This window comes from Syngnathus acus, chromosome 6, assembly GCF_901709675.1.
Source record: "Syngnathus acus chromosome 6, fSynAcu1.2, whole genome shotgun sequence".
NCBI lineage: Eukaryota > Metazoa > Chordata > Actinopteri > Syngnathiformes > Syngnathidae > Syngnathus > Syngnathus acus.
Window position 1 is genome coordinate 4,045,893 of NC_051092.1, and position 27,840 is coordinate 4,073,732.

General features: G+C 46.0%; 2 protein-coding genes and 9 non-coding genes across 11 annotated transcripts; 1 reads left to right on the top strand and 10 right to left on the bottom strand.

The window, feature by feature from the left end:
* Nucleotides 1-1,614: 1,614 nt before the first annotated feature.
* appl2 (adaptor protein, phosphotyrosine interaction, PH domain and leucine zipper containing 2) lies at nucleotides 1,615-10,336 on the top strand. Its single transcript, XM_037254863.1, has 21 exons — nucleotides 1,615-1,766; nucleotides 2,655-2,753; nucleotides 2,854-2,913; nucleotides 3,011-3,082; nucleotides 3,598-3,685; nucleotides 4,003-4,044; nucleotides 4,118-4,176; nucleotides 4,278-4,424; nucleotides 4,486-4,568; nucleotides 4,637-4,789; nucleotides 5,432-5,620; nucleotides 5,707-5,749; nucleotides 5,824-5,880; nucleotides 5,949-6,043; nucleotides 6,147-6,302; nucleotides 6,457-6,509; nucleotides 6,615-6,789; nucleotides 7,234-7,270; nucleotides 7,346-7,510; nucleotides 7,579-7,626; nucleotides 9,125-10,336. The coding sequence occupies exons 1-21, from the start codon at nucleotides 1,710-1,712 to the stop codon at nucleotides 9,254-9,256; spliced, it is 2,010 nt and encodes a 669-aa protein (XP_037110758.1). The 5' UTR covers nucleotides 1,615-1,709; the 3' UTR covers nucleotides 9,257-10,336.
* trnan-guu lies at nucleotides 5,299-5,372 on the bottom strand. The gene has a single exon. It is a non-coding gene; the product is annotated as a tRNA-Asn (tRNA).
* Nucleotides 7,897-7,968, bottom strand: trnag-ucc. The gene has a single exon. It is a non-coding gene; the product is annotated as a tRNA-Gly (tRNA).
* Nucleotides 8,059-8,130, bottom strand: trnag-ucc. The gene has a single exon. It is a non-coding gene; the product is annotated as a tRNA-Gly (tRNA).
* Nucleotides 8,221-8,292, bottom strand: trnag-ucc. The gene has a single exon. It is a non-coding gene; the product is annotated as a tRNA-Gly (tRNA).
* Nucleotides 8,383-8,454, bottom strand: trnag-ucc. The gene has a single exon. It is a non-coding gene; the product is annotated as a tRNA-Gly (tRNA).
* trnag-ucc lies at nucleotides 8,530-8,601 on the bottom strand. The gene has a single exon. It is a non-coding gene; the product is annotated as a tRNA-Gly (tRNA).
* Nucleotides 8,675-8,746, bottom strand: trnag-ucc. The gene has a single exon. It is a non-coding gene; the product is annotated as a tRNA-Gly (tRNA).
* trnag-ucc lies at nucleotides 8,822-8,893 on the bottom strand. Its single transcript has one exon. It is a non-coding gene; the product is annotated as a tRNA-Gly (tRNA).
* Nucleotides 10,337-13,783: 3,447 nt separating the features above from the next.
* Nucleotides 13,784-26,603, bottom strand: tubgcp6 (tubulin, gamma complex associated protein 6). Its single transcript, XM_037254935.1, has 25 exons — nucleotides 26,412-26,603; nucleotides 25,138-25,946; nucleotides 24,851-25,014; nucleotides 24,534-24,747; nucleotides 23,725-23,883; nucleotides 23,202-23,323; nucleotides 23,055-23,118; nucleotides 22,876-22,985; nucleotides 22,710-22,801; nucleotides 21,713-21,852; nucleotides 20,179-20,328; nucleotides 19,589-19,670; nucleotides 19,099-19,187; nucleotides 18,903-19,018; nucleotides 18,683-18,821; nucleotides 18,543-18,614; nucleotides 16,770-18,468; nucleotides 16,594-16,704; nucleotides 16,370-16,529; nucleotides 15,739-15,880; nucleotides 15,461-15,655; nucleotides 15,094-15,226; nucleotides 14,347-14,560; nucleotides 14,075-14,268; nucleotides 13,784-14,007 (listed from the first exon to the last, which is right to left on the bottom strand). The coding sequence occupies exons 2-25, from the start codon at nucleotides 25,915-25,917 to the stop codon at nucleotides 13,916-13,918; spliced, it is 5,433 nt and encodes a 1,810-aa protein (XP_037110830.1). The 5' UTR covers nucleotides 25,918-25,946; nucleotides 26,412-26,603; the 3' UTR covers nucleotides 13,784-13,915.
* trnag-ucc lies at nucleotides 15,966-16,037 on the bottom strand. The gene has a single exon. It is a non-coding gene; the product is annotated as a tRNA-Gly (tRNA).
* Nucleotides 26,604-27,840: the final 1,237 nt, after the last annotated feature.

Below are 27,840 nucleotides of genomic sequence, written 5' to 3' on the forward strand. Positions count from 1 at the left end.
TCCAATGGAGAGGCATACACACATTTTTGTCCTTAAACATAAACACTTACTATAACCAAATGTGGCAAATTGAAAAAATATATATATACGTATATTCTTTTTGGAGGGCTAAAATGATCATTTAGGTCGGAACATATTAATTATTGAAATTGATGAGAAAAGGCCTCATGAAAACCCGATGATGGAAGTTGGGTTCCCAGTGTGGGGTCCGTCCGTCTATTCTGCCACTGGGCAATCTTATGATGTATTGAGTTGACACATGACCAAATAGAAAGCGACAAGTACTCTTGAAACTTTGGAGACAAGCAAACAAAAAAGTCCAAATCCAATTACACTGTAATATTGCATTGTCTTCTTTCAAATTAGAAATTAGGTAATTGTATCTGCATTTTTTCCTGACCACTTTGAGCCACGCTTGCAAATACTTAATCATCACAGTCATCTGATTCGGAACCACCACATAAGCAATTAAGGCGCCAAGCCACCCGCTGGGGAGGGAGGAAGGAACAGCACTCCAGCCCAGGCCATGTTTGTGCTGCCTGTCGAGACTTGTTTTCTTTGTCAATGGCTGCCCTGCAGTATTTACATTGTTAATTAAATCGAGATTGCGATTCCAAAACATTGCAGATTATGCAAAGAATGCTGCTTTTCCGGTTTCCAAAGAATTTTTAAACGATATGCTTCGGTTAATGGTTCAAGATACTTATAACTCTTTATGTGCCACCCAGCTAGTAATTTTGATGAAATTAATGTATTAAAACGCTTATTAAAGATTAAATGCAAATGTGCTAAAGTTAAATAAAATAACTCCTGCAATGTGCTCGTGTGTACCTCTGGTTGGGAAACACTGCATTGGATGCTGCGTACCACATTTTGAAATGTTTCCATTCTTTTTTCTTTATTACATTTCATTAAAATATATGGTAATACGAACAAAAATATATATACTACAAAATAAAAGTAAAAATAAATACAAACTAAATATATGAATACATTTAAAAATCAATTTACTCGTTTTTTTGTTTTTTTTGTTTTTATTTTCACTCTTATTTAGTATTTTTAATTTATGCGCCTTGGTCCTCCTTTCCATTTGTCTCGTGCCACTAGAGGCCGCTGTATACAACCTAAATTCGGAACCACGGCCAGCGCTACACGGCGGCCTTTGACTTGTGTCTAACTTATTTTTATTCATCTATTTATTAAATTATGCCCCCCCCCCCTTTGAAAAACGATCCTATTCAATTATTCCTATATGATTTATTGCAAAAATTTGCAAAGTCAAAAGCCATTATTTGCGTGTTTTTGAAACCATTGTGTATAAAAGCATATCTACTTTCAGTATGGTGCTAGAAACAGAAAAATTGTCAAATACTTTTGAAATCGTGCTCTTATTATAATAATGTTTTAAGTCTCCTTATTTTTATTTGAGAATAATGACATCATTTTTTCTGTGTTTTTGACAGATTGTGAAACAAAGAATTACAAAAAAAAATTCTTTATGCAAAAAAAATCCGACATGAACCTGATATCAACATGAATTTGTGATTAAAAATGTTTTTGTTTGCTTTCTGACTGGATAAAATGCTCAGTTTCGAGACGCGACAGAGTTCTACTTCCGGCTCACCCGCGCAGAGATCTCTGGGAAATAGAGTCCGACGTGCTTAATAATTCAAGACCTGATTATTCATTACTTAACCGCCGCTCACAAAATGCCGGCCGTACACCACAAACTACTCCTGGAGGACGCTTTGCAGGACAGTCCCCAGGTAAGCCTGTGTTGCTTTTATCACCTTCACGTCAAACATACGCTGCAACATGAAGAAAAATAATGAACGACGCTAGTTAGCTAGCTAGCATGGGCTCCTCCTCTGTTGTAGTCGATGACAGCACCCAGTTGTTACGCTGTTAGAATAATGATAATAAACTACCCGTTCCGCTTTAAATTTGACATTTCTTTGAGCAATTTAGCTGAGCAAATGTGTAGTGTGTCATATAGCCGACGCCTGTTGTTCGCTACGACTGTCACGTATAATGTAGATATGTAATAGCTCAGCAACAGTCGTATTGCTCCATTTTATTGGACTACGTACTGCCAAACTGGGTTTATTTTCTGGGAGCGGAATTGTTTCCATTGTTAGGCTCGACCAGTCAGCAATAAACGTCATGAGGCGCTGTCACTGGTTATTAATTTATTAATGGGGTTCTTTTTTTTATGAGGGCTGGAAAGTCATAACATCTATCTATTGTGCCCCAGGCCTCACATGCTTGATATAGTTTACTGTTGTTGTTATTATTATGCGCATGTAATGCTTTACTCATACAGAGGCTTGCATGGAGTTGGGATCTTAATGCTTTTCTTAAGTGCAACTCATGCTGGAGGCTCATTTTCCTTTTACACCAGTCAGCTCATTCTGAAGTTGAAATGTGAATATGATGCCAAGTATAAATTCCATATTCTGCTTTGAAGCAAATATGTTTATTCCTTAATAATAATAAGATATGAAAAGGTAGTAAAATGCTGTTATTATGTGCTTCTGAACCATCAATCTGAAAAAATCCGATTGTAAGAAACCACAATTTGTGAAAATGACTCAGTCAAGGATTTTATTCAACTGAAAGTGTCTTTTTTTTTTTTCCGCCCCCGCAACCCTCAGACTCGTTCCTTGCTCAGCGTATTTGAGGAGGATGCGGCCAACCTCACGGACTACACCAACCAGCTGCTGCAGTCCATGCAGCGTGTCTACGGAGCTCAGGTACTCTCATTCAACATTGTACTCACAACAATAAGATGGCATTACAATGCGTGGGTGTACCTAATATTCTTTCTGTCTTGTGCATTCCTAAAAAAAAAAGAGCGAGATGGGTTTGGCCACAGAGCAGCTCTCACGCCAGCTTCTTGCCTATGAAAAGAAAGTAAGTACACGCTAACGGACGCTAAAACTAACCACTTAAATGAATGTCACAAATGTTTCAAAGTGTAAATAATTCATTCTTGATTTGTCCATTTTAGAATTTTGCCCTCGGCAAAGGTGATGAAGAAGTGGTCTCCACGCTGCAGAACTTTGCCAAAACTGTGCAGGAGGTGAGACTTTGACCTGCCCGGGAAGAAGTGCGGGCTTTCTCAACTACGTGGACCTTGCTCCATCTTTTATCGTCGTTCACCTGAATCCTTATCAAGATGGAGCGACATCCAAACTCTCAGACTAGTCGGGCCTGAATTTGAATTTTAGCGACATGCATTAAACACACGCGAATTTAGAACAAGCATAATCACGCACAGGCTAAGTTCCAAGCATGAATTAGCGCCGCCGCTAGCAGCTAATCTGGTGAACTTTAACTCTTGCGCCATTGATAGACCGCCTGCTTTTAGATAAGCGCAGAGGATTAATGGCGGCGTGAAAGTAATTACTCTTGTGCTATATGGAGTGCGGTCTGCTTATAGAAAATTGCCGTTGGTAGCGTAACAAACATTACTCTGTAAGTAAGGACATTGTGTCAAGATGTTTGGCCTCCATGCTTTTCGTTAAGCCTTTGTGCGTGCGCGTGCTCACGTCCTTCACATGTTTTTTGTTTTTTTCTGCACAATGTGCCATTCAGCTGAACTCGCTGCACTCGGATCTCGCCAATCAGATGGCGGACACCATGGTCTTCCCCTTGATCCAGTTCAGAGAAAAAGATCTGACCGGTAGAAACACACACACACACTTTCTCCTAACATTAAGTCAATGAATCTTATTTTTTTTTATCTTCGCAAGACATTTTGGACAATTGTGGAGGACACTCAAATATGCCTCATAAAATGAAAGCTCCTTTTTTTTCTTCTTCCATTTTCACTTCCTGATTAAATTACCAGCTGTCCCAATACTTTTGTTTTTGATTCCCATTTTGCATCTCCCTAGCTTCGCACACTAACAACAACTCATATTCAAGTCACACTCACCTCCTTCCTCTCCCGACATGCCGACTTTGCGGCGTGACTTTGTGTTGTTCTGGATTTTGCAGAGATAAGCACGTTGAAGGAAATCTACGGCATCGCCACCGACGGCAAGTCCACAAAATGAGGACTTCATCTCTCGTCTGCGTGTCATTTATACGTGTATGTCTTTTTATTATGCAGAGCACGAGGCAGCCATGGTCAAGTACAGCCGCTTACCCAAAAAGAGGGAAAATGAAAAGGTACCCCCCACGCCTCCCCCTTCCGCTATTCATCTCTAATGGAACTGCAGTGCTCTCGTTCACGAGCCAAATAAATACACTTAATCTTTCTCGGGTAACAGCTGAAGGCCAACATGGTGAAGGAGGTGGCGTACACGCGCCGGAAGCAGCACCAGGCCTCACTGCAGTATTACTGCGCCCTCAATGCCCTGCAGTACCGCAAGAGGGTGGCCATGTTGGAACCCATGCTAGGCTACACACAAGCGCAGGTACGAAAACACGGCGGAATAGTTTCTCCGTCTGTCGGACTCACACTTGCTCCTTCCTCAGGTTCTTTTCTTCAAGAAAGGCCTGGAGTTGGTGTCGAGGAAGCTGGACAACTTTCTGGTCTCGGTGTCGCACGTGACGCAAAAGTAAGACGCCTCATCGCCGGCCGGCCGGGCAAGCTGCCTTTTGGCTCTGAACGGCGCGCTGTGTTTAGCATCCAGGCTCAACTGGACGCCGAGGCTGAGGCCATGCGCATGACCCAGAAGGAGCTGCTGTCCGTGGACGAAGCCGTCTACACGCTGGATAACGACGGCGAGCCGGTCAACCGCACACTCATCCAGAAAGCTGGTTTTCTCAACATCAGGAAGTAGGAATGCCTCCATGTCTCTTCGCGGAAGAGAAAAAGGAGGGTTTTGTTTATTACGGTAAAAAGATTAGGGCCATTGAAGAAAAAAAAAAAAAGGGGGAGTGACAGGATTCTGAGTTTTTTTCCTCAGAATTCAAATTAAAGTGAAAATTCCCACTTTAAAGTCAGAATTCTGAGAATAAAGTCAGAATTCTGACTTTAAAGTCAGAAAATGAGAATTCTGACTTTATTCTCAGAATTCTGACTTTAAAGTAAGAATGCCCACTTTATTCAGACTTCTTACTTTAAGGTGGAAATTCTCACTTTAAAGTCAGAATTCTGAGAAAAAAAGTCTGAATCCTGTCACCTCCCCCTTTTTTTTTCTTCACTTGCCCTAATCCTCTTTTGTCGTTTAGATAGTTCTTAATACCAAGAATTACTTTTGAGGTCAGACAGAATTGCAAATAAAGGTCATCACGATTGATTGTCACTAGTTATCCCCAAAGCAACTCGCCTTAAAAATCCAAATCCGTCCCTGGGTGGGCTCGAACCACCAACCTTTCGGTTAACAGCCGAACGCGCTAACCGATTGCGCCACAGAGACACACTACACTTGTGATGACGAGTCTTATCTGACCCATGACCCAAACCTGCTCTGTCCAGCAAAACCGGCCTGGTGACCACAGCGTGGGACCGCCTCTACTTCTTCACTCAGGGGGGCAACCTCATGTGTCAGCCAAGGGGGGCCGTGGCAGGAGGCATGGTGCTGGACCTGGACAACAGCTCCGTCATGGCCATCGAGTGCGAAGACAGACATTACTGCTTCCAAATCACCTCCCCCACCGGAAAAGCGTACGCGCGCTCATCCTCGCATGACGTCTTCGCCTTTACCCCCCCCCCCCCCCTGCACATGTTTATTGTTTTATTGATGTCCGCAGGTCAATGATCCTGCAAGCGGAGAGCAAGAAGGAATATGAAGAGGTAACAACCCAGGAACTCATTTTATGACGTGAGGACAGTCGTGAAGCGTCAGCTCTCTCGTCTTTCCTCCTCAGTGGATTTGCACCGTCAACAATATCTCCAGACAGATCTACCTGACTGACAACCCGGAGGTAACTCCAACTACATTGATGCCTTTTGCTATTTCCTCCACACGATGCAATTTTTTTCATGTCACCAGGCCGTGGCCATCCGGTTGAACCAAACCGCCATCCAGGCCGTCACGCCAGTCACCAGCTTTGAAAAGAGGCAGGAAGGCTCGCCCGACCCTGACAGGTCTGTTGAGATGTTCGTTGTAAATCCAAAGTTAGTTTTCGTATCCATCACGTTTGAAATAATCTTATGTACCAACGTTTTGAGATATTGCTCTCCGTTACAGGGCCAAGCCAGGGGGTGTTTTCTCCACCAGCACCGCCTCCCAGAAGTCCGGAGCCGGTCCGGAGCCGGAAGACCTGATCGTCCCCGGGACACCCATCCAGTTCGATATCATGCTGCCCGCCTCTGAATTCCTGGAACAGAACCGAGTGGACGGGAAGTAAGCGCTCGCTCTTTTGACAAACAAAGCCAAGGTTGACTCATTTTCTGCGCGTTGGATTTTTCGTAACTTCTGATGTCATTTCCAGGAGGCCACGATGGCTCCTAATGGGTCAGTGAAGTGCTTTAACCACGATGTTTTTCCTTCCTGGCAGACGCACTAATCCATTTGGCGAAACGGATGACGACTGTTGCCATGAAAGCGACGGTAAACAATTTCTCTTATCATCCTCAACTAATTGTATCTCTTTTGTGGTGGGCTTTCCGTACATAAGCCTGCCTGAATATTTCCTTTCTGGGGGGGGGGGCGCAGACTCCCTCTTGCAGCAGGTGTTTGCCGTGCGTTTCCTGGGCTCCATGGCGGTGCGCTGCGGCGACAACCAGGAGGTGATCTACGAGGCCATGAGGCAAGTGCTCGCTGCCCGGGCCATCCACAACATCTTCAGGACTACAGAGTCGCACCTGATGGTGACCAGCAGCGACCTGAGGTAATGAAAGTCCCGTACAGAGTGAATAACAGATAACCTTTAAGCAGTTTGCAGATTCACACACTAGGTGGCGCTGCAACGCCAGACGACACATAGTTCCATCTAAAAGGGCATAAAATAGTGGTTTGCCAATGGCAGAAAAAAAATCGAAATGAAAAATAAAGGACATTTATTTCTTCACCACATATTTAAGGATAAAAGTAAAACAAATAATTAAGTATTTAAAGCATGCAAAAATCGAAAAAAATAAAGGAAATTAATTTCTTCACCACATATTTAAGAATAAAAATAAAATAAATAATTAAGTATTTAAAGCAGAACAAAAATACTTTCTAAAAATTCCTTATCATAAAAATTAGTTTAGTGAATTCAAGTAACTTACATACAAAGTGGCAACTAAAGCACCTCTGAATGATCAAATGTCTCTTTTGTATCTTTGACTAGGCTGATAGACCCTCAGACTCAAGTCACAAGAATAAGCGTAAGCAAAGTGCCGAGTTGGCGTTTCCTCTCTGTCTTGGTGCCATGACATACTTGTATGCTCTCGTATTTGTAGTTCCAGCTGGGGGAGATGTGTCAGTTTGCGGCCCACCAGGAGAACAGCAGGCTGATGGGCTTTGTGGTGGAAGGCCGCGACTGGAGCGGCGGCGGTGGCGACGACGAAGGTGGTGAACCCTCCTTTACCGCCTTTGTCTTTGAGAGCAACACAGAGGGAGAGAAGGTGACATTTTATTTCCTCCATTTGTCAATAACATGTTGGTAAAATGTCACTTTGTGCTCTGACTGCAGATATGCTACACCATGAGTTTGGCCAAGGATATTACAGAGGCCAAGAAGGTGAGTTTGCCAACGCATCGAAACGGGGAATGAAACTTGTTTCTTGCTATTCTAAAATATAGGCATATTTACAGTCTGAAATAATTTTATTGTGGTCACAACTTCCTTGGTAGCCAAAACCAGCCTCATCTAATGTGCATGCAAATAAGCTAAAAAAAAAAGAAAAAAGTCATCTACTTTGATGCTAACAACAAAAATGAGACTGAGAAATGTTATTTAGAGATAAATAAATGTCATGTAAAAATTAGGGGAGAAAAAAAAAAACTTGACTGCGTTGGCCGGGAATCGAACCCGGGTCAACTGCTTGGAAGGCAGCTATGCTCACCACTATACCACCAACGCACTGCAGATTAGCGCAGAGAGGCTGCAAGAGAAGAAAAGTGCAACATTCCACAGCTGCAATCCTGCATGAGCGGGAGAAAAGAAAATCATTGCGTTGGCCGGGAATCGAACCCGGGTCAACTGCTTGGAAGGCAGCTATGCTCACCACTATACCACCAACGCACTGCAGATTAGCGCAGAGAGGCTGCAAGAGAAGAAAAGTGCAACATTCCACAGCTGCAATCCTGCATGAGAGGGAGAAAAGAAAGTCATTGCGTTGGCCGGGAATCGAACCCGGGTCAATTGCTTGGAAGGCAGCTATGCTCACCACTATACCACCAACGCACTGTAGATTAGAGCAGAGAGGCTGCAAGAGAAGAAAAGTGCAACATTCCACAGCGGCAATCCTGCATGAGCGGGAGAAAAGAAAATCATTGCGTTGGCCGGGAATCGAACCCGGGTCAACTGCTTGGAAGGCAGCTATGCTCACCACTATACCACCAACGCACTGCAGATTAGAGCAGAGAGACTCCAAGAGAAGAAAAGTGCAACATTCCACAGTGCATGAGAAAAGAAAACGACTGCGTTGGCCGGGAATCGAACCCGGGTCAACTGCTTGGAAGGCAGCTATGCTCACCACTATACCACCAACGCACTGCAGATTAGAGCAGAGAGACTGCAAGAGAAGAAAAGTGCAACATTCCACAGCATGAGAAAAGAAAATGACTGCGTTGGCCGGGAATCGAACCCGGGTCAACTGCTTGGAAGGCAGCTATGCTCACCACTATACCACCAACGCACTGCAGATTAGAGCAGAGAGGTTGCAAGAGACGAAAAGTGCAACATTCCACAGTGCATGAGAAAAGAAAACGACTGCGTTGGCCGGGAATCGAACCCGGGTCAACTGCTTGGAAGGCAGCTATGCTCACCACTATACCACCAACGCACATGAGAAAAGAGTCGAGAGACTGCAAGGGAGCAAATGTGCAACGTTCCACTGCTGCACGAGAGGGAGAAAAAAACTTGGCAGGCATGCCTCAGTATGACGTGGCAACTGTAAAATACACCACAATCAAAATATGCATACGACATTTGCAGACGCTGGATAACAATCCTGATCATTTCAATCAGGTATGTCAGCAGCAGATCACTTCCTTAATTTTGCTGTCATTGGCAGGACCCCGCGGCTCTGGCCCAGCTGATGAAGAACATGCCGCTCACCAACGACGGCAAATTCCTCCTGCTGGATGCCGAGAACAGCGACACGGCCGACGGGGACGGACTAGACGATCTGGAGTCGGAGGCCTAGTAACCCCACAACCCACCCATGCCCTTACCACATCAACCGGGACCGGATTTGAGCCCAAAGTGGTTTTCCACTGTTGGAACCTCACAATGGTACTTTCCAGGTGTCACCATACTGATGTCTTTTTTTTTTTTTGGTTCTGCTTGAAGCCCTGCTTGGTAAAAGTGCAATCCAGTTTAAACAGGAATTTTGAGAGCGAGTTACATAATTGTAGTTGGCTTTCTTTCAAACTGAACTTGAGTAAATACGGTCACCTCAGCTCAAGTAAATGCAGCAACTCATTTAAAAAGCTTATTTCATTCCCTCTAGGAAATATAAAAAAAAACTTCTTAAAATATATAACACCTCTCAACGGTATAGTTTAACAACTTTATAAATTCCAACGTTATATTTTTCTGGGATTTTTTTTCTTGCATCTTTAATTAATAACATTACAAACTACATTTTGGGCAAAGCAAAAAGTAACGTTTTTTTCATTAGACATGAACACAATTATCAAATTTATATCTGGACTACTAGACACGTTAAAGCTGCTGTTCACCCCCTAGTGGTGCATTTTAGTATAGCATCCATCAGATATTCAAGCACTTGATAAAAAATGGTGACGGTCCTTTGCATAGGTTTACAGATATTTTCTACTTCTATTGTTTCTTGCTTATGTGTGTTCATTTTACTACAGTGGTATCGTGACTTTGGAGTTTAATTAATTGTGTTTAGTACTCAAAAAGTAAATCATTTTTCCCAATTGAAATGAATTTAAATGCCATTAATCTGCTTTACGTCAAGGTACCACTGTATTGGAAAATTTTCTCTCATGTACATTTTGCACACACAATAAAAAGGGTTAAATCTGTGTTGTAAAAATCGACTTTGAAGGCTACAGATTGCACTAATGAATGAATTAAACATTCCATATTTTGCCTCATTGGATCTTGCATGTGACCTCCGGAAAATGAAACATTTGGATTGTGGTGTAACATTCTGTCTGTTTGTTTATTTTGTAGAACTCTCTTCAACGTGATCTGTATGTCAGCTCCTGTGTGCTGTTGACAGATTAAAAACAATAAGATCAGTAGCTTTTGGGTTTGCTGTGTGATGCAAAAACCAGGACATGGTTCACGCCGATCCTTCAAAAGCATTAATTCAATCTATCTACAATGAAGGCTTTAATTAGCATTAAAATGTCCTCAATGAAGGTCTTAAATTGAAATGAAAATATGGAGTCTTTAACACAAATCCTTTTTTTCTTTATTTTTATTTTTTTACAAATTTAGTGCAGGCAAATGCTTAAGTTCAATCTTTACATCAGTCAAAGTCATGTTGTGGCATCGGCACATACTCAGTTTATGTGTGTGTTGCTGTTAGTGTTGGCTCGTGAGTGAACGATTCGTTCAAAAGAACAATTTCTTTTTCAGTAAACGAGAGTGAACGAATCACTTCCTAAAGTGATTCGTTCTTTTTTCAGTTCATATGACTTCAACCAGTAGGTGTCGGTAATGCGCATTGAAGCTGGTGCCACCTCGCCGTAAATCAAAACGAAGAAGAAAACGACGTAACTTCCCGGTCACGAACGAGTCGTGAATTGCATTTCCGGTTCATCGCGAGAACGGATCAGTGAGGGAACGAATCCTGACTTTCCCTATTTAATGGGTGAACTGCCTTCCTTCCCGTGCATCATCGGATCAGTCAGTGAACGTGTTGCGTCTCCCTCCTGGCGTGAACTATGTCAGCCAGAATGTCGAGTTACGATTTGCCAAGGAAAGAAAGAATCACTCACTGAAACACCACTTTTATGCACGTTTTCTCCAAGCTAACGGCTAACTTTATTGCATGAAGGGATGCGCCGTTATGCAACAACGGGGAGATTATGCTTCTCTTTGGTTAATCTTGATTTTATAACACTTATAGTAGTTTTTAAATAACGTGTATGCATATATACGCCTAAATATTGTTATCCAATTGCAATTTCACATTAGATTGCTGGTTTGAAATTTACTTTAATATGATGATTTTTCATTTTTTTTTAAATAAACATTTATGTTCAAACTTGTCTGGTGTTTTATTCCTTGTTTTTATATTCGCCAATTAAAACATGACAATCAGACATTTGGTTTCCTGCTTTACATGACAATGTGTTTTACGTTGTTATATGAGTTGGTGTCCCCCAAAATAACAAACGTCGGCATAACGGTTTTTTTTTTCAACGTTTTATTCAAACACATTCAGTAAAATAACACCATCTACTACAATCCAACAAACACAAAATTAAAACAATGTCGGCATAACGTGTGTCGGCTGGCATAGCAGCAACGATGTCTGTCACTCACTCGTGAATCTTTGCGAATGAACCTGAAACTGGCGGGGTACCTAATAGAGTGCCCGAATGACGTCACAGATCAAACAGCCAATCAGAAAGTGGGGGTGAGGGCGGGTGTGGCACTTTTCACTTTCAGTTAAGATTTGGCCATGATTTTTCCCTAATGAACTGGCCTGTTATTAGGTACACTTGAAAATGGCGGTGTACCTAATGGAGTGTCCGAGTGACGTCACAGATCAAACAGCCAATCAGAAAGTGGGGGTGAGGGCGGGTGTGGCACTTTTCACTTAAACCAGGGGTTTCGACCTCCAGTCCTCGAGGGGCCGCGTTCCAATATGTTTTCCAAGTTACCCTCGTTAAGCGCACCTGCGTGAAAAGTTTTAGCCCCTTTCACGTTCCGCAGGAGCTAAAACTTTTCACGCAGGTGCACTTAACGAGCGAATCACACGGACACTCCATTAGGTACACCGCCATTTTCAAGTGTACCTAATAACAGGCCACTTTATAAGGGAAATATCATGGTCAAAGGTCAGGTGTCGACCTCCAGTCCTCGAGGGGCCGCGTTCCAATATGTTTTCCAAGTTACCCTCGTTAAGCGCACCTGCGTGAAAAGTTTTAGCTCCTTTCACGTTCCGCAGGAGCTAAAACTTTTCACGCAGGTGCACTTAACGAGGGAATCACACGGACACTCCATTAGGTACACCGCCATTTTCAAGTCTACCTAATAACAGGCCACTTTATAAGGGAAATATCATGGTCAAAGGTCAGGTGTCAACCTCCAGTCCTCGAAGGGGCCGCGTTCCAATATGTTTTCCAAGTTACCCTCGTTAAGCGCACCTGCGTGAAAAGTTTTAGCTCCTTTCACGTTCCGCAGGAGCTAAAACTTTTCACGCAGGTGCACTTAACGAGGGAATCACACGGACACTCCATTAGGTACACCGCCATTTTCAAGTCTACCTAATAACAGGCCACTTTATAAGGGAAATATCATGGTCAAAGGTCAGGTGTCAACCTCCAGTCCTCGAAGGGGCCGCGTTCCAATATGTTTTCCAAGTTACCCTCGTTAAGCGCACCTGCGTGAAAAGTTTTAGCTCCTTTCACGTTCCGCAGGAGCTAAAACTTTTCACGCAGGTGCACTTAACGAGGGAATCACACGGACACTCCATTAGGTACACCGCCATTTTCAAGTCTACCTAATAACAGGCCACTTTATTCGGGAAATATCATGGTCAAAGGTCAGGTGTCGACCTCCAGTCCTCGAGGGGCCGCGTTCCAATATGTTTTCCAAGTTACCCTCGTTAAGCGCACCTGCGTGAAAAGTTTTAGCTCCTTTCACGTTCCGCAGGAGCTAAAACTTTTCACGCAGGTGCACTTAACGAGGGAATCACACGGACACTCCATTAGGTACACCGCCATTTTCAAGTCTACCTAATAACAGGCCACTTTATTAGGGAAATATCATGGTCAAAGGTCACAGGTGTCAAGCTCTAGTCCTCGGGGCCGCGTTCCAACATGATTTCCAAGTGACCCTCGTTAAGCGCACCTGCGTGAAAAGTTTTTGGTCACTTTCACGTTCCGCAGGAGCTAAAACTTTTCACGCAGGTGCACTTAACGAGGGAATCACACGGACACTCCATTAGGTACACCGCCATTTTCAAGTGTACCTAATAACAGGCCACTTTATTAGGGAAATATCATGGTCAAAGGTCACAGGTGTCAAGCCCTAGTCCACATTCCATCAGGTTTTCCATGCACATCACTAGTACAAAAGAGTGCAGACGACCAAAGTGCTTACAGGTCGAAATAGCCGACTGGATAATGACACGGGTTCTTGCTCGGTAAGAACTTGGTTCGATCCCAGGTGTGAGAATGTGCATTTATTGTGCAATTAACCCTTTATTTATTTATTTGTTTACCTTGTGTAGTGTACCTATTGAAGTGTCCATGTGGTACCTACACTAGTCTAAAACAGTAAACAAAGCCATATTGATTCTTTTGGATTTTGATCACAATCACTTTCAATAGTTTATTCCTTACACTGTCTAAAACCTTTTTTCAAAAACTGTCCCTTTCATTTACAAAAGAAATACAATTGAAAGAGTATTTAGTATTTATTTTTATTCAATTATTCGACTCTCCATACATATATAGGAATAGAACTTTATGTCTTTTGTTGTAATACAACTGATTTTAATATAGAAGCTGGTGTAACACAACAGATTTTTGTTGGTGGTGTGCCTCAGAGATTTTTTCCAATGAAAAGGGTGTGATGGAATGAAAAAAGGTTGGTAAACACTGGTGTATATACATGTACACAGATCTGGGGGCTGTTGACATAAAGCTGCTCATGAGTCTTTGTAGTAATTGTTGAAGTTGATGCGTAGGAGGAAGTCTTCCAAATGCGGCTGGTAGCCTCTGTTCACCAGCTTGGTCACCACTGAACAACAACGATAACAACAAACGTCAGCCGATGGTTCTCTGACGTCCGTGGCGGGTCACCTCACCTTTGAAGAGGAAGTGCGAGTAGTACTTGAAGGTGTTGTACGATTGCTGCATGGCGATGAAGCTTGGGTGCACTGTCTCCCCCTGCTGGCTGGTCCAAGGAAGCGCAATCAGTTGTGCACGGAACTTTAGGATCAGGCTGAAGATGCTGTGGATGATGTTCATCACCGGAGCGGCCTTCTCGGTCAGCAGAGCCCTGACAACCAAGTCGTCGATAAATCAATAAACAAATAAAAATAGTGGTCAGTGCTGTATTGAAGGAAAGTCGACTGACCTAAAAATGGCCCTGTTAAGGTAGTCGGCGTGTGTGCGATGGATGGCGTCCAGGTCGCAGGCGGCGGCCATCTTGGCGGTGAACTCGCTCCAGGACACCTGCAGGATCTGGTTGGCGATGTAACCTTGGATGACCTTGACGAAGTGCTGCATCTCGTGTCGGTACAGCTGCAGCTGGCGGAACTGCACCGAGCGCCCGGCGCCTTTCACCACCGCTGATATGCAAGCAGTGGACGCACACTTTTATTATTGAAAAAAACACATTATCTGAAGAGTTTAACTATATTTGAAATAAAACACCTCCTATTGTAATACCTCCAAATATTTTGGAAATAAGTGAAAGTTTCATTTCTCATTGACTTTGAAGTCCTTAAAAGAAAAAAGTTGGGTGACATTTCAATCAGCCTCTTATGGCATCTGACATTTTATGATGACTTTTTTCCAAAGGTAGCAATCAATGTTAATGCCGTTTTCCGTACACATTTTCGCTGCGTTTGAGCCTTTAACACGTTCGCTGTTCAAACCCCCTGCGGGAGCTGAGTGATAACAATCAATACGAGCGTTATGCTTTTTTCTTTATGCGTGAAAGGACACGCGTTGAGTGGCCTGAGCACCGCCTCACCAATCAATAGCGGCGGATCCATAAGGCCGCACGAGGGGAACGAGAGGAAAAAACAGCAAGTTGATGGTTCTTTATGAATACAAAGTGTGTGTGTGGGGGGGGGGGGGGCGAGCTCGGTGCACTCACCCGTCCTCTTGAGATGGAACCAGACGTCGCGCAGGCTCCACACCATGTGCTTGAGCTGCAGCTGGAAGGAGAAGAGCCGGTTGTACTTGTTCATGCAGGTGTCGGTGATGATGATGTTGAGCGGCCAGGCCACCTGGGGGCGCCACACACAACAGCACTTCATTTCACATGTTAGCAAACATACCATCATAAAAACATGCAATGGTGTGTAAATACTTGAATCGTTTTTGTATTCTGATTTCATGCTTTACAACCGGTGTGCACAACCTGGCCAGTAGGGGGCAGTATTTCACACATTATTTCCATTAAATTCATCTAAGCAGTAGTAACATGAGTCGTTTTGGGTTGGTGATGCCGAGCGTGTGACCTTGTAGCGCAGCTCCAGGCAGTTGAGGGAGTCGGGAGCGTGCGGGTGGAAGGTGTCGGGCAGGAAGCGCAGGGCAAAGGTGAAGTTGGCGGCCAGCGGCGTGTCGCCGTGCAGGCTGTACTGCAGCGCCTTGCTGAGGATGGAGTTGAGCACCAGAGGGGTGAGCAGCTCGCCGGGGGTCTGCCCGCTGCCCAGCTGGGAGGGTTGCAAGTCACATTTGACTGTTACGTTCAATTCACTTATTGGAGAAGGCGAGAAAAGATTGAGCAGGGCCTCACTTTTTCAAACAGCCGATCACTGAGCGACTGCGCGAACTCGCCGTCCTCCATCAGCAGGAAGTGGCGCAGGGCCTCAAAATGTCGCTCCACCCCCAACTCCACAAAGAAGTAGTCCACCACCGCCTTGTTGACCAGCGACACGCTGCAGACAGAGCAAATGCAAGAATGTGACGCAAAATGAAGTAAGCAACTCAAATGTCACAGAGAGAGAGAAAAAAAAAAATAACTGCGTTGGCCGGGAATCGAACCCGGGTCAACTGCTTGGAAGGCAGCTATGCTCACCACTATACCACCAACGCTGTGTGCAAAACAGATGTGGAAACTTTGTAAGAGGGGAAAAAGCCTGAAGCATTCCAGAGGACAAGAGTAGGAGGGGGAGGGGTGGAGCAGGGGAAGGGAAAAAAAGAAAAAAGGAAAGTTGTTTGCTTTTCTTGCTGGGCTACAAGACGGAGTAGTAGAGGCCCCATGGAATTTTTTTTTTTTTTAGTTAACCAGCAAGAGCAAAAAAGTGTGAACATGAAAATGGAACTTAATGTGACAGGAATATGCTCACTTCGATGAATATTACGAGCAGCTTTTAAGTATGTGTAGCTCAAAACGGCAGCAGTTAATGGTGTTGTTAACTACTCACTGCGTGATGAGTGGGGCGGTGACCGAGTGTTTGATCAGAACCGGCAGGGAGACCATCTCGTTGAGGTGCACGGCCATGGCGTCGGCGGCGTGGCGCAGGGCGGGCTCAGCGGGGAGGCCCCGGATCACGCGCTTGAGTAACTGGCACTCGGGGGACGACGCTGTCGCAAAAGATGAGTAGTGTCAGACCCGGCCAAGAAACATTCCAAACGCAAACGGACTGACCCATGAGGCTGGAGCAGTCTTCATAGCGCTCCACCTGGTAGTGAGCGGACAGCGCCAGGAGATATTCTTGTTCGGATTTCTCTCCGGGGGACAAGTCAAAGCTGACGGCTTCTGACAAGAAGCATAAGTTAGCATAACCGTTGACAAAAAAATATTCCAGCGTTCCATTTCAATACCTTCGGCATCCTGCTCGTGATCCGCTTTCCCTTCCAACTGGCGTTCGGTGGAAAGCGACGGCTTTGGTGCGCCCAACACAACGCAGCCCACCCCGAGAGCAGAGTCTGACGAGTGCCCGTACTGACTGCCCGGCAGCGGGGACGGAAGCGGCTCGCTCTGGGTGACAACGCAGCCGCTGCCCAAGCTGGAGTCCGAGACGTGGCTTAGGTCGCTCTCGGGTGCCGCGGCGGGCGCCGAGCCCGATACCACGCAGCCCACCTGGAGGGTGGAGTCGGAAGTGTGGCCGTGTTTACTCCATCGTGGTCTAGCTTGGGACACGTCGGACACGTTCTCGCCCACTTTGATGTTGGAGTCGGAGGCGTGGCCGTGGACGTTGGGCACGGGCAGCGGAGACAAGAAGTCTGAATCGTTTCCTCCGACTTTGAGGTGGGCGTCGGAGGCGTGGCCGTGGGGGTTTCGGACGGGTCGCAGCTGGACAAAGTTGGACACGTTCTCGCCCACTTTGATGTTGGCGTCCGAGGCGTGGCCGTGGACGTTGGGCACGGGGAGCGGAGACAAGAAGTCTGAATCGTTTCCTCCGACTTTGAGGTGGGCGTCGGAGGCGTGGCCGTGGGGGTTTCGGACGGGTCGCAGCTGGACAAAGTTGGACACGTTCTCGCCCACTTTGATGTTGGCGTCCGAGGCGTGGCCGTGGACGTTGGGCACGGGGAGCGGAGACAAGAAGTCTGAATCGTTTCCTCCGACTTTGAGGTGGGCGTCGGAGGCGTGGCCGTGGGGGTTTCGGACGGGTCGCAGCTGGACAAAGTTGGACAAGTTCTCGCCTACTTTGATGTTGGCGTCCGAGGCGTGGCCGTGGACGTTGGGCACGGGCAGCGGAGACAAGAAGTCTGAATCGTTTCCTCCGACTTTGAGGTGAGCGTCGGAGGCGTGGCCGTGGGGGTTTCGGACGAGGAGCGGATGGACAAAGTCGGACACGTTCTCGCCCACTTTGATGTTGGCGTCCGAGGAGTGGCCGTGGACATTTTGGGAAGGTTGCGGCGCGTCCACGTCTGAGACAAGCTCGCCAATTTTGATGTGCGAGTCTGAGGGATGCGCCGGGGAAGGGACGGCGATGCGCTTCAAAGGTGACGCTAAAGAACAAACTCGACTACAAATGGAAAGATGGGGCGCGTCCTCTTTGCGTTTCGCTGCCGTAGCGTCTTGAGCACCCACCAGTTTGTCTCGCTCCAGACGGACAGAAGCGTCGCCTTGCCCGAGCAGCGTGGCGCCCTGAGGAGGCCCTGGGGTGTCGTGTCTGAGGGAGAAGCTGCACTCGGAAACGTGGCCGAAGGGGCTGGCCGCGGGGAGGCTCTCCTGGACCAGAGGCACATGCTCCCCCACGGGGAAATGGGAAAAGGAGGGATGGTTGCGGATCACGTCAGGTTGCAGTTGGAAAGAACCGCAAACGGGCCTGAGCCGGGCCAGGGATGGCTGGCCGGCGATTCCTTCCAGAGGGCTGAAGGGGGCGCTGAAGTCGTAGTCTACGAGCTTTGCTGTGGGACACACCTCCCCCATCTCCTCCTGCTTGGTGTGGTCGACGGTTAGCGACTCGGGGAGAAAGTCGCCGGAGATGAAGGCGCTGGTGTCCACTGAGTGAGACTCTTTGGATTCTTCAGGATTCTCTGGTTTCTTTTCCACTGACTGCTCTGAGGGACTTTCCTGCGAAGACAAAATCCTTTTTTTTTTTGTGTCAAATTAAAAAATGCCAGTAATGGCGCATCATGTTGTCATACCAGTGCTGGCGGCTGCTGAGGTGATGACACTGGAGGTCTCTCTTGGCCCAAAGGGTACTTTTCCAAGATGGCCTAGTAAGAAGTCACATGACATTCGTCGCTAACCTATCCTTGGCATTTAACGGCCTCAGGCAACACACCTGCAACTCTTGCTGGTCCCGCGCGAAGAAGTGCGATCGAGCCTCGTCCAGTGTGGTTCTCTGCGACCTCCACAAGGCCCGGCGCTCCTTACGGGCCGCTTCTTCTGACAGGTGGCTGTACTGGGCAATCAGCTCCTTCCTGCGGTTGGAGTCACGTGCACATCGAAAGTCCGCTAAGCCAGATCATGGCTTATTCTCAATCGGGTCTTAGCGGTCAGACCTGGCTCTCTGCTCCAGTTGCTCCTCAAGCGCTTGAAGTCTCTTCTCGCGGTCCCTCAGCTCTCTGGCAAAGCTGAAGTCGTCTTCCTCCTGTTTCTTCTTGGCCAAAGTGCACCACTGCGACAGGAAAAGCCCGTGTGCTTTATCTTCGATCTCACAGACCTCAGCCCTGTTTGAAATCGAAATTTTTTTTCTACCTCCTGCTCCTGTTCCAGGTGCTGCTTCAACTCCTGGAAGCTCTCCCTTTTCCTGGCCTCCTCAGCCAGACGCTGTGACACCTGGCGCCCTGCAGGAGACAGAGCGGAGCGCCGTCAGCTGCTTAGAGCAACGTACGTGGAGTCTCCCGCACACGCACATCAAAAGACGTTGCCATCTGCCTCAAACAAACACAGATATACAGCTACCGTGGTGCCAAGGCCCGTAAAGGGAACGGGGGGGGTTAGGCCGCCCGACTTTGCCTGGCATCTTCTCGGGTGCTTCAATGACGTGGGATGTTTGTTAGAAAAGCCCGCTCAAAAAGATTCCTCAGTGTAATTACGTTCTTAAAGCAGCCAATCAACATGGCAACATGGAGCCTAGCCATTTGGAAAAAGGTGCTCTCAATGGGCCAGGAACCAAGGCTGTATATCAAACATCATTAGACATGCTGTGTGTGTTGGTGTGTGTGTGTGTGTGTGCAACACTAACCGCGAATGCTCTCCAGGGTTTTGGCTGCCGACGCCCTGACCTGATTGATCAGCTCCTGGCGCGCTTCTTCAGCTCGCTGGGCCTACAAGCGTAAACGGCAATCATGTTTAAACAAGATGTGTTTGCCGGCGCCTTTACACCAGAGGGTCAAACTCAACATGCGCTGTAGAGATGAGGAAAAAAAAAAAGAAAAAAAAGTAGTTTTAAAATGTAATTTTAGATTATCAGGAGAAATATGCCTTAAAAGTTACTGGCGGAGCTATTCTTTTTTTCCTAGGAAATCTCAGTGAGTTGGCAAAACAAATGTATTTTTTATTTATCGTAACCCCCCAAATTCACCTTCTAGATGTTTCCTACTAGGGAAGTCAATTATCTATTATTATCTATTATTATCTATTTCAGGGGGGCCAGTGCCCTCGCAGCCCCCCCTCTAGCTCTGCCAGTGTTAAAAGCCACACCCAAAAAATAAATAAATAAAAATAACACCAGAAAGTCTCTTTCAGGGGGTCCAGTGCCCCCGGGCGCCCCGCCAATGTTGAAAGCCACACTAACTGAATACATTAGAATGCTGACTACGTTGACCCGCATACCTGCACCTCCCGACTGACGGCGCTGTGCTTGGCGATCCTCTCCATGCGGCCGCGGTACACGGCGCAGTCCCTCTCGATGGCCTCCACCTCCTGCAGGGAGAAGGTGACGGCGATACGAGGCACGGGAAGCTCCGACAAGCAGATGTAGTGCTGCAGCCACACGGGAACGAGAGAGCTTATTAGACGCCGGCTCCATATTGCAACAAGCGCCTCTAATGCCGCATATTGTTTGATTGTATAATCCTTCACGGTGGGATTTCATTTTAATAACATTCGCTGTCACGTTGCAAGACAAGAGGAAAGCAAGTGGGCAAAACCAATTTCATTTCGCTCCGTTAACTGCCCCACGGTTGGAGTTTGCAATGGCACACAACTGCACTGGATCATACCGTGAGCAGGTTCTAATGCGGTCATGTTTTCCACTACAAGTTGAATTTGTTCCGTGACCATCCTCATAAGTGAAATCGCTCTCATCTAAAATCACCTTTCCCCATTTAAGTGAACAGACGTTCCAATAGCAATTCTGAGATTACATTGCATGTGATTTAGCCACCAGGGGGCCGTATGACAATGAGATCGGCTACACAGTTTCTCAACTGACTCAGTGCACTTGTGAGGTAATCTGGGTCAATCAAAAAATGGAGTTAAATTTGCTGTTATTGTGCTAAAGCAAAAGCTAAAAGATTTGACTCTGGCGCCATCTTGAGGCAAGGAACTGTGTTGAAGTGAAGAGAGGAGCTTGAGTGAGTTTGCCATAGCCTTGTCTCATCAGGGGGGGGGAAAAAAGTGCTTTGTCGCCATCTTGTGACATCTACAGACAAATCTGCTCTGCGCAGGTGTACCTAATATTGTGGCCAGCGACTGAGCAATATGCCCCACGTTCAAACGCAAGTCACATGATCGTGCACATATGGAATCAACAGGGGAAAATTAGCCGGACACAAAAAGCAGAGCAGTGTGCTGCGAGCCGTCACACTCAAGTCTCAGCACGTCCAGACGATGCTTCATCACAGGGACGTTTGTGTATTGATAAGGATTTGAAAGAGACGCTCGGTGTCCCTGTTCTGTCTCAATATTGATTTGTCGTCCCTTGCAGGCGCCTGCCTCGCCCCCTCCCCCCCTGCCTAAATGGATGACAGCGACGTGAACAGCAGAAATAATAACGCAACAGGCTTTGAAATATCACATTGACATGAAATACGGCCGGGTTGTCAACGCCGATGACGTTTTTACGCTTAACGTCATAAAATATAGCGGAACCCCTGAAGAGGTCATATTTTTTGCAATTTGACGGGATCCTGTGTTAAAAAAAAAAAAGAAAAAAAGACTTCAGCTCAGTGAGCAGCTTCAATATTAATTCCGCGGTGGTTTCGGTTTTCTTTTTATGTGTGCTGATCAGGCTAAAGTCTAATTTTTAATGGGACTGAAAAGAAATAGCACAATCATTAAACAGAACGGAGCAAGGAAAAAAAAAAAAATCAGGAGATGCTGTCCATTCAGTCATTCAAAAAAAAATCGTGAGAATGCGGCGAACCTGAGGGCAGCAAATTTTCAGGAGGTTGATGGTCTTCCCGCAGACGTACACGTCGTTGGCCATGTGCCTCAGGAAAACGGGCACACAGTCCTCCACGTCTTGAGAGATCAAAGTGTAGCCTTGGACCCAGAAATGTTTGTCTGCAGAAAAAAGAAAAAAAAAAATCACAAATATAATGTGAATTAAGGCTGGCCGAGGATTTTACATCCAAGAGCGTTTTGTGCATTTTCGCCTTCTTATCCCCCGGCCGACGAGATGCGGGAGCGCGGGGTTCAAGCGCCGGGGAGTTGATGAGGTGGAGCCGACGAGCAAATTAACCTCTTAGCCAGACAAAGCGAGCGGCGTGGCGTGACCTTGAGCGGAGCGCTGCGTGACAAACTACATTTGGGAGTAGCGTGCATGCTTGTGGCCACTTTTATGGATTACTGCTCAAAGACAATAATTGCAGTGAGCTGGAAATGTCACCTTTGCGCTCTAATAAAAAAAAATAAAAAAAAGATGAACATAATTCTTCCCATGCAATTATCAAAGGACTTCATATTAGGTTGTGAGCAAACAATCCTCAGAGTCAAACAACTTTCAAGGGGACGTGTTATGGGAAATTGATTGTTTTGTACACAAATAGTTGCTCCGCAAAATGGAAAAATCGAATAAATGTGGAACAAAAAATGACCAACAAAACACGGCTGGCTGTTTTGTTCTGCTTAGCGCTGATAATTGTCCAATAACTTGATGCAAGTCTCGGGTACTTATTTGTGCAAATATGCTGGCTAGGGTTGACTTGGGAAGTGTTAATATAATATAATATAATACAATATAATATAATATAATATAATATAATATAATATAATATAATATAATATAATATAATATAATATAATATAATATAATATAATAAATAATGCTGGCTGGGGTTGACTGCAGTTCAACTTGGGAAGTGTTTAAAAAAAAAAAAAGAAAAAATCAATCTTTATCAACTACGGCAACAAATACATACCTCTGAAGCCGAGGTACTCCTCATTGACTTGGATCATGAACTCGCCATAGACGTCTCGAAACACGCCACTGTACACCCAATCGGACACGAACCTGACAAAAAGAGAGCACGTGATCCAGGTAAGCAAGAGGATTTTTTTTTTTTTTTTGAGACACCGCCGACAGACCTGGTGTACGGCTCACAGCTGCTCTTGAGGAGAGACAGCAGCACCGGGTAGTTCTCGTTGCTGCAGTTGTTCTGCACTTCGTTGTACAGGTGGGAGAGCAGCTTCACGCCCTAAAAGCAACACCGGGGCAGATTTAAGTCTTCTGAAAATCGACGCGGGCGGATGAAAAATCAATGTACCACAGGGAAGGCGGGCCGGTCGCCACCGGGGGGCCCGTCCACACGGCACAGTTCCGACAGATACCTGAGATGGAAGCCCAGCAGCTTGTTAGCATCTCATTGCTAAAAGATTTTAAATTCAAGGAGACCTCAAGTCAAGTAGTTCACCTGAGTTGTTGGCCGACTTTGCGGAAGAGGAAGCCAACAGTCAGCAGGCTGATCCTGGGCGGCGTGCTGAGAACGCACGCTCGGTAATAATGCAAGTACTTCCTCAGGCCTCCCGTGAACGCCTACCAGACACACAAAAATAATTTGTAATTATGAATGACACTCCACTGACATTTTCCAGGATGCCGAAATTGTTCTATTTGTATCGATTCATTCGGGCAGAATGAAGTTAATTATAAAGCTTGTTTTCCCTGCAACTTAATGTTCAATTAAATCTTACTCCAACAATCTTGTGGACAATTACATGAAGTGGCCTGTCTCGGGCGGTGAAGCTTTATGCAAATTTTACTTAATTTAAAACACGAGAAATGACTGAACGCGCTCAAGTGTGAGATGGGACTTTACTAGGCTGTATAAATGTTTGCTGTCTTTGTTTCACTTTTTATTGAACCGCAGCCCGTCTAGGCGGCAAAGCGGAAAGGGCTCTCAAAAGATCAGATGATAGCGGTGACGGCTTACATACCTGGAAGACCAGACCCTTCTTTTCGGGGCTCTGCAGCGAGAAGCGACTGAGCCTGAGGTAGTAGGTGCCGTACTGGGCCAGCTCCCCCAAGAGACGAGACACGCTTTCCGGAGAGGCTCCCGACACGCACACGCCGGGGCGGACGTCGAACTCGACACTCTTAGGAAGACGACACAGAAGCCCGTTCAGACTCATAACATTTCATCAAGTGAGACGACATTACATTTCACACAGAGTCATGTCCATTGCGACTTTATTAATACACGCTTTGGTGTTTGTTGTCCTTCTTATGGATTTTTGATGAGAAGTTGCTGGGCGGCACTCTTTGGGGAGACGCAATATCGCGCAATGCAATTTTGCAACAACTGCCCGAGCTTACGTGGCAGTGTTCCTTGAGTGCGGCAGCCTGCGTGCAAGACACTGTAAAAAGAAATAACTCTCATCTTCTGGAGGTATATAAAATCTTTATGGTGAAGCCGCAAATAAAAGCTCCCTGGTGATTTAATTTTTTTTTCTTTCTGTAATGAGTTGAATTTTTAATGGCTTATTTTATACGCGCTTGTGCTTTCTGCTGTTCTTAGATTAACTGTATCGTATCAATTTGAAAAACTATAGAAAGGGATGGGCAACTGGTGGTTCCCGGGCTGCATGTGGCCCCCGACCACAATCTGAGTGGCACCTTAATCAATAAAAAAATAAATAAAAAATAACCATGGGGGGTTCCAGGAAAAAAAAAAAAAAATCATACTTATAAAAAAATTAAAAAAATAAAAACATAACAGATGGAGAGCGAGAGGGTCGAGTCGTACTTGGTTGAGAGGAAAAGTAGCGGACGCCACGCCAATCAGCACGTTCAGCAAGTCGCCCACCAGCTCCCCCTGAGAGTCGACGGGCAGCGGGAGAATCGGGGAGGGCACGCTGCCGCTGACCACCCTCATCTCGCCCTCCCACAGTCGGTAGAGCTGGTCAAAGGCCTCTCTGCCGCTCTCGCTCAGGTACAGAGATTCTCTCCTGCCCGGTGGCCTGATCACACAATAATTGGATTTGTTCTTTTGTCCTTCAAGTGATTACCAGAACCTTGGCAAAGGTGTCAGGGACTCCTGAGATCAACAGACGTAAGCCTCACCAGCCGACCGACTCCCAGCAGCAGCGAACGCCGGGCTCAAATGTCCGCAGAGCCTCCCACACATCCATCTCTGGACCGGAGCTGGGCTCCGACAGAGAGTCCGGCGTCAGGTTGGAGCCAGACTGGAAGCCTTCGTCGTCAGACTGATCTAAACACGGCGGGACCTGCACCAAGCATGAGAACGTATTTGACTGCTCGATAGTCCTTTTACAACACGCTGTGTTATCAAAATGGAAAAACTGCCCAAATAATAAACAGCCCTAAAGGCATAGAAACAAAATGTATACCCTAATGGAGAGCCCAGTTACATCTACGTCGCTGGGCACAGGTGGAAGGTCCAGTCTGATGTCCAGGTCTGAGGTTCGAGTGTGCTGCAAGGCTCCAAACAAGGTCAGCCTGGTCTCCTTCTCAAATCTCTCCTCCACGTCTGTTTTAGTCCTGAGAGCCATCAAGCCTGCACCTGGCTGAGCTTCCATCAAACCCTGAGTTCCGTACAAGCGCTCCAAGGACGCCCACTCCTCCCCGCAGACCAGCCCCCAGGCCCGGGCCTCCAGCCTTTGCAGCTCCTCGCTCTGGTAAGGCCAAGGTGCGGGTCTGCGTAGCACGGGCCTCTCCCGCCTCATGTAGTCCCGACTGAAGGAGGGCGGCGGCGGAGGCGAGGTACCGGCCAGGAGCACCAGAAGCTCAAGGACGGAATCCACCTCATTCAGGCCGGAGGCGGCCCCTTCCGGAAGCTTCTCCAGCAGATCCTCCAGCCTCTCAGCCTCCTCCCCACAGCCAGCTACTCTCAAGTCAAAACATATCATCAGGACTCTGTTTCTCGGAGGCGAGCTAGGCTCCAAGGTGACGGGTGGCTTGGCGCCATCCTGGAAAAGCTTGGACAGCAGTGCGCCATAGGCTCGCTTCTTCAGAGCTTTGCGGAAGCCTTCTCTTGAGACGCCTCCCAGGGCCCGACGCTTCCACGACACGCCAGCCAGGCTGCTGTCACATAGAGCAGCCAGCAGCTCTGTGATGCTGGCGCTGGTGTTGCAGCCGGACTTGATGGGATGATGAGAACTCGAATACATGGTGGAACTTCGTCCTCCAGTCAGGATCACTGGAAAGATGATTATTTATTCATTTAAAAACTATTTACAGTATACACACACAAAATGATATTGAGACTCTCAACAGCGGCTCTACTGTGTTTTTATACCAGACCCTGTCACTGAACATCCCAACATGATGTTTCCTCGTGCTGTCACTGTGGTTGCGCGTGGTTAAATTTGGAAGAAACACATTTATTTTGCAGAGCTGCATGAACATATAACTTCCCGGAAGCACTGACTGTACACATTTGGCGACGAGCTAGTTGGAGCTAACATGAGCTAAACTGCCCGATATCAAAACATAAGGTTAGCAACAGATAGGCGTGTTTTCAGACTGAATCACGCAATGTAATATGAATTGTTTACCTTCAAAATGTAGATTAATGTTTACTCATTCTACAGACAGGCTCGATAGTCCATCCAGGATGCTAGCTCATGCTAGTTGTTTTTAGCATCACCGGTCGCTATCCTACCGTTGAGTTCACGAGCGTCTCATTCCGAACACGGTATCGGCCCGCTTGCTCCACGCCAAACGACCCTTTCTTACGTGTATTTGTTGCTGGGGAGTGTGAAAAGAAAAATAAGTTCGTGTATATGGATAATGGCTAGTCTGTCATTCATTTTTGATCTTGCAACTCTCCAAACCAGAAGTGAAAGAGCTTCCTTGATGGTGATTGGACAAGAAATAGAAACGTGGCGTTTATTGGCTGATTTCTTGTAGGGTCCACACTGATTGGTTGGCTCGGTCAGTCATACAACCCGCCGAGGTAATGATGCATTCACGTGAGGACACAAAAATAGTAAATCCCAGAAATACTTGAGATACTATTTAAAAACAAATTTACTTTATTATTATTTATTTTTTGTTGATAATAGTGATCAATATTTTTTTATATTGTACATACAAATATACATCTTACAATTTCTAATTCCAGTCCAATTAGTAAAAGTACAACTAAGTGGGCCCTCTGTGGCCCACAGACAATATTTAATTTCTCCCTATAAGAGTTATAATGTAAAGTAATGTAGCATGCCAATGTAAAACATTACACAAAATCAAAATCTTACAAAACTTAAAAATTTAGTCCATAATATGCAATCCACAACAGAAAGTCCTGTATCTGACAGTAAAACGGACGGCTCATGAAAGAAAATCTAATTTGATGAAAATGCAAGCATCCAAACATGCATTGATATATTATTCAGTTGCCTCGCTCTTCCCCAAAGGTAGCCCCAAAAATCAGAGAGCTGTCTAATTAGAATGTTTTTTGAAGCAGGTGGAGGTCGAAGGCTGCCAGCTGGTAAACAAGCGTCCTGTGCAGAAAGCGAAACTGGAAGCTGAGAAGGAGCATTGCAGGAAGGAGGCCGCCTATAATTGTCCTGATTTGCACTGAATCAACTTTGAAAGTTTCCTTCTGCTATTTCAGGGCGGTGTTCAGGATATTATGCTTCCAGTGGGAGACTTAATCCAGCTCTTTGTATTGCCACCATAATCACGTCGCTATTATAGAAAGCATTGACAACATGGTCAAGTCAAAAATGAGTTTGACTGTGTTTTAAAAAATACATATTTTCTTAAAATGGCGGATTTTTGCCACTTAATTAATTGGTCGGGTCAGTCTTGCTTCAATGAGAGGAATTTGTCACCTCCTCAAGTGTGGAGGTGATCATCCACAGCCGTTGGTGCTAGGCAGTCAATACCAGGCCCCTCATCTTTCTTTATTCCCATTTCATGCTTAGCTGTCAGCGCCTAATTAATGTTTTCGCAGTCATTCGTCAACCTTCAGCGGGGACGACAGGGATGCCGGGCGGCTATTTATATTCTCAACTCATTTTGCAAAGCTTTGTTTTATTAGGCCGCCTCATGTGCTTTATGAAGACTGACAATATTATTGGAGGTAG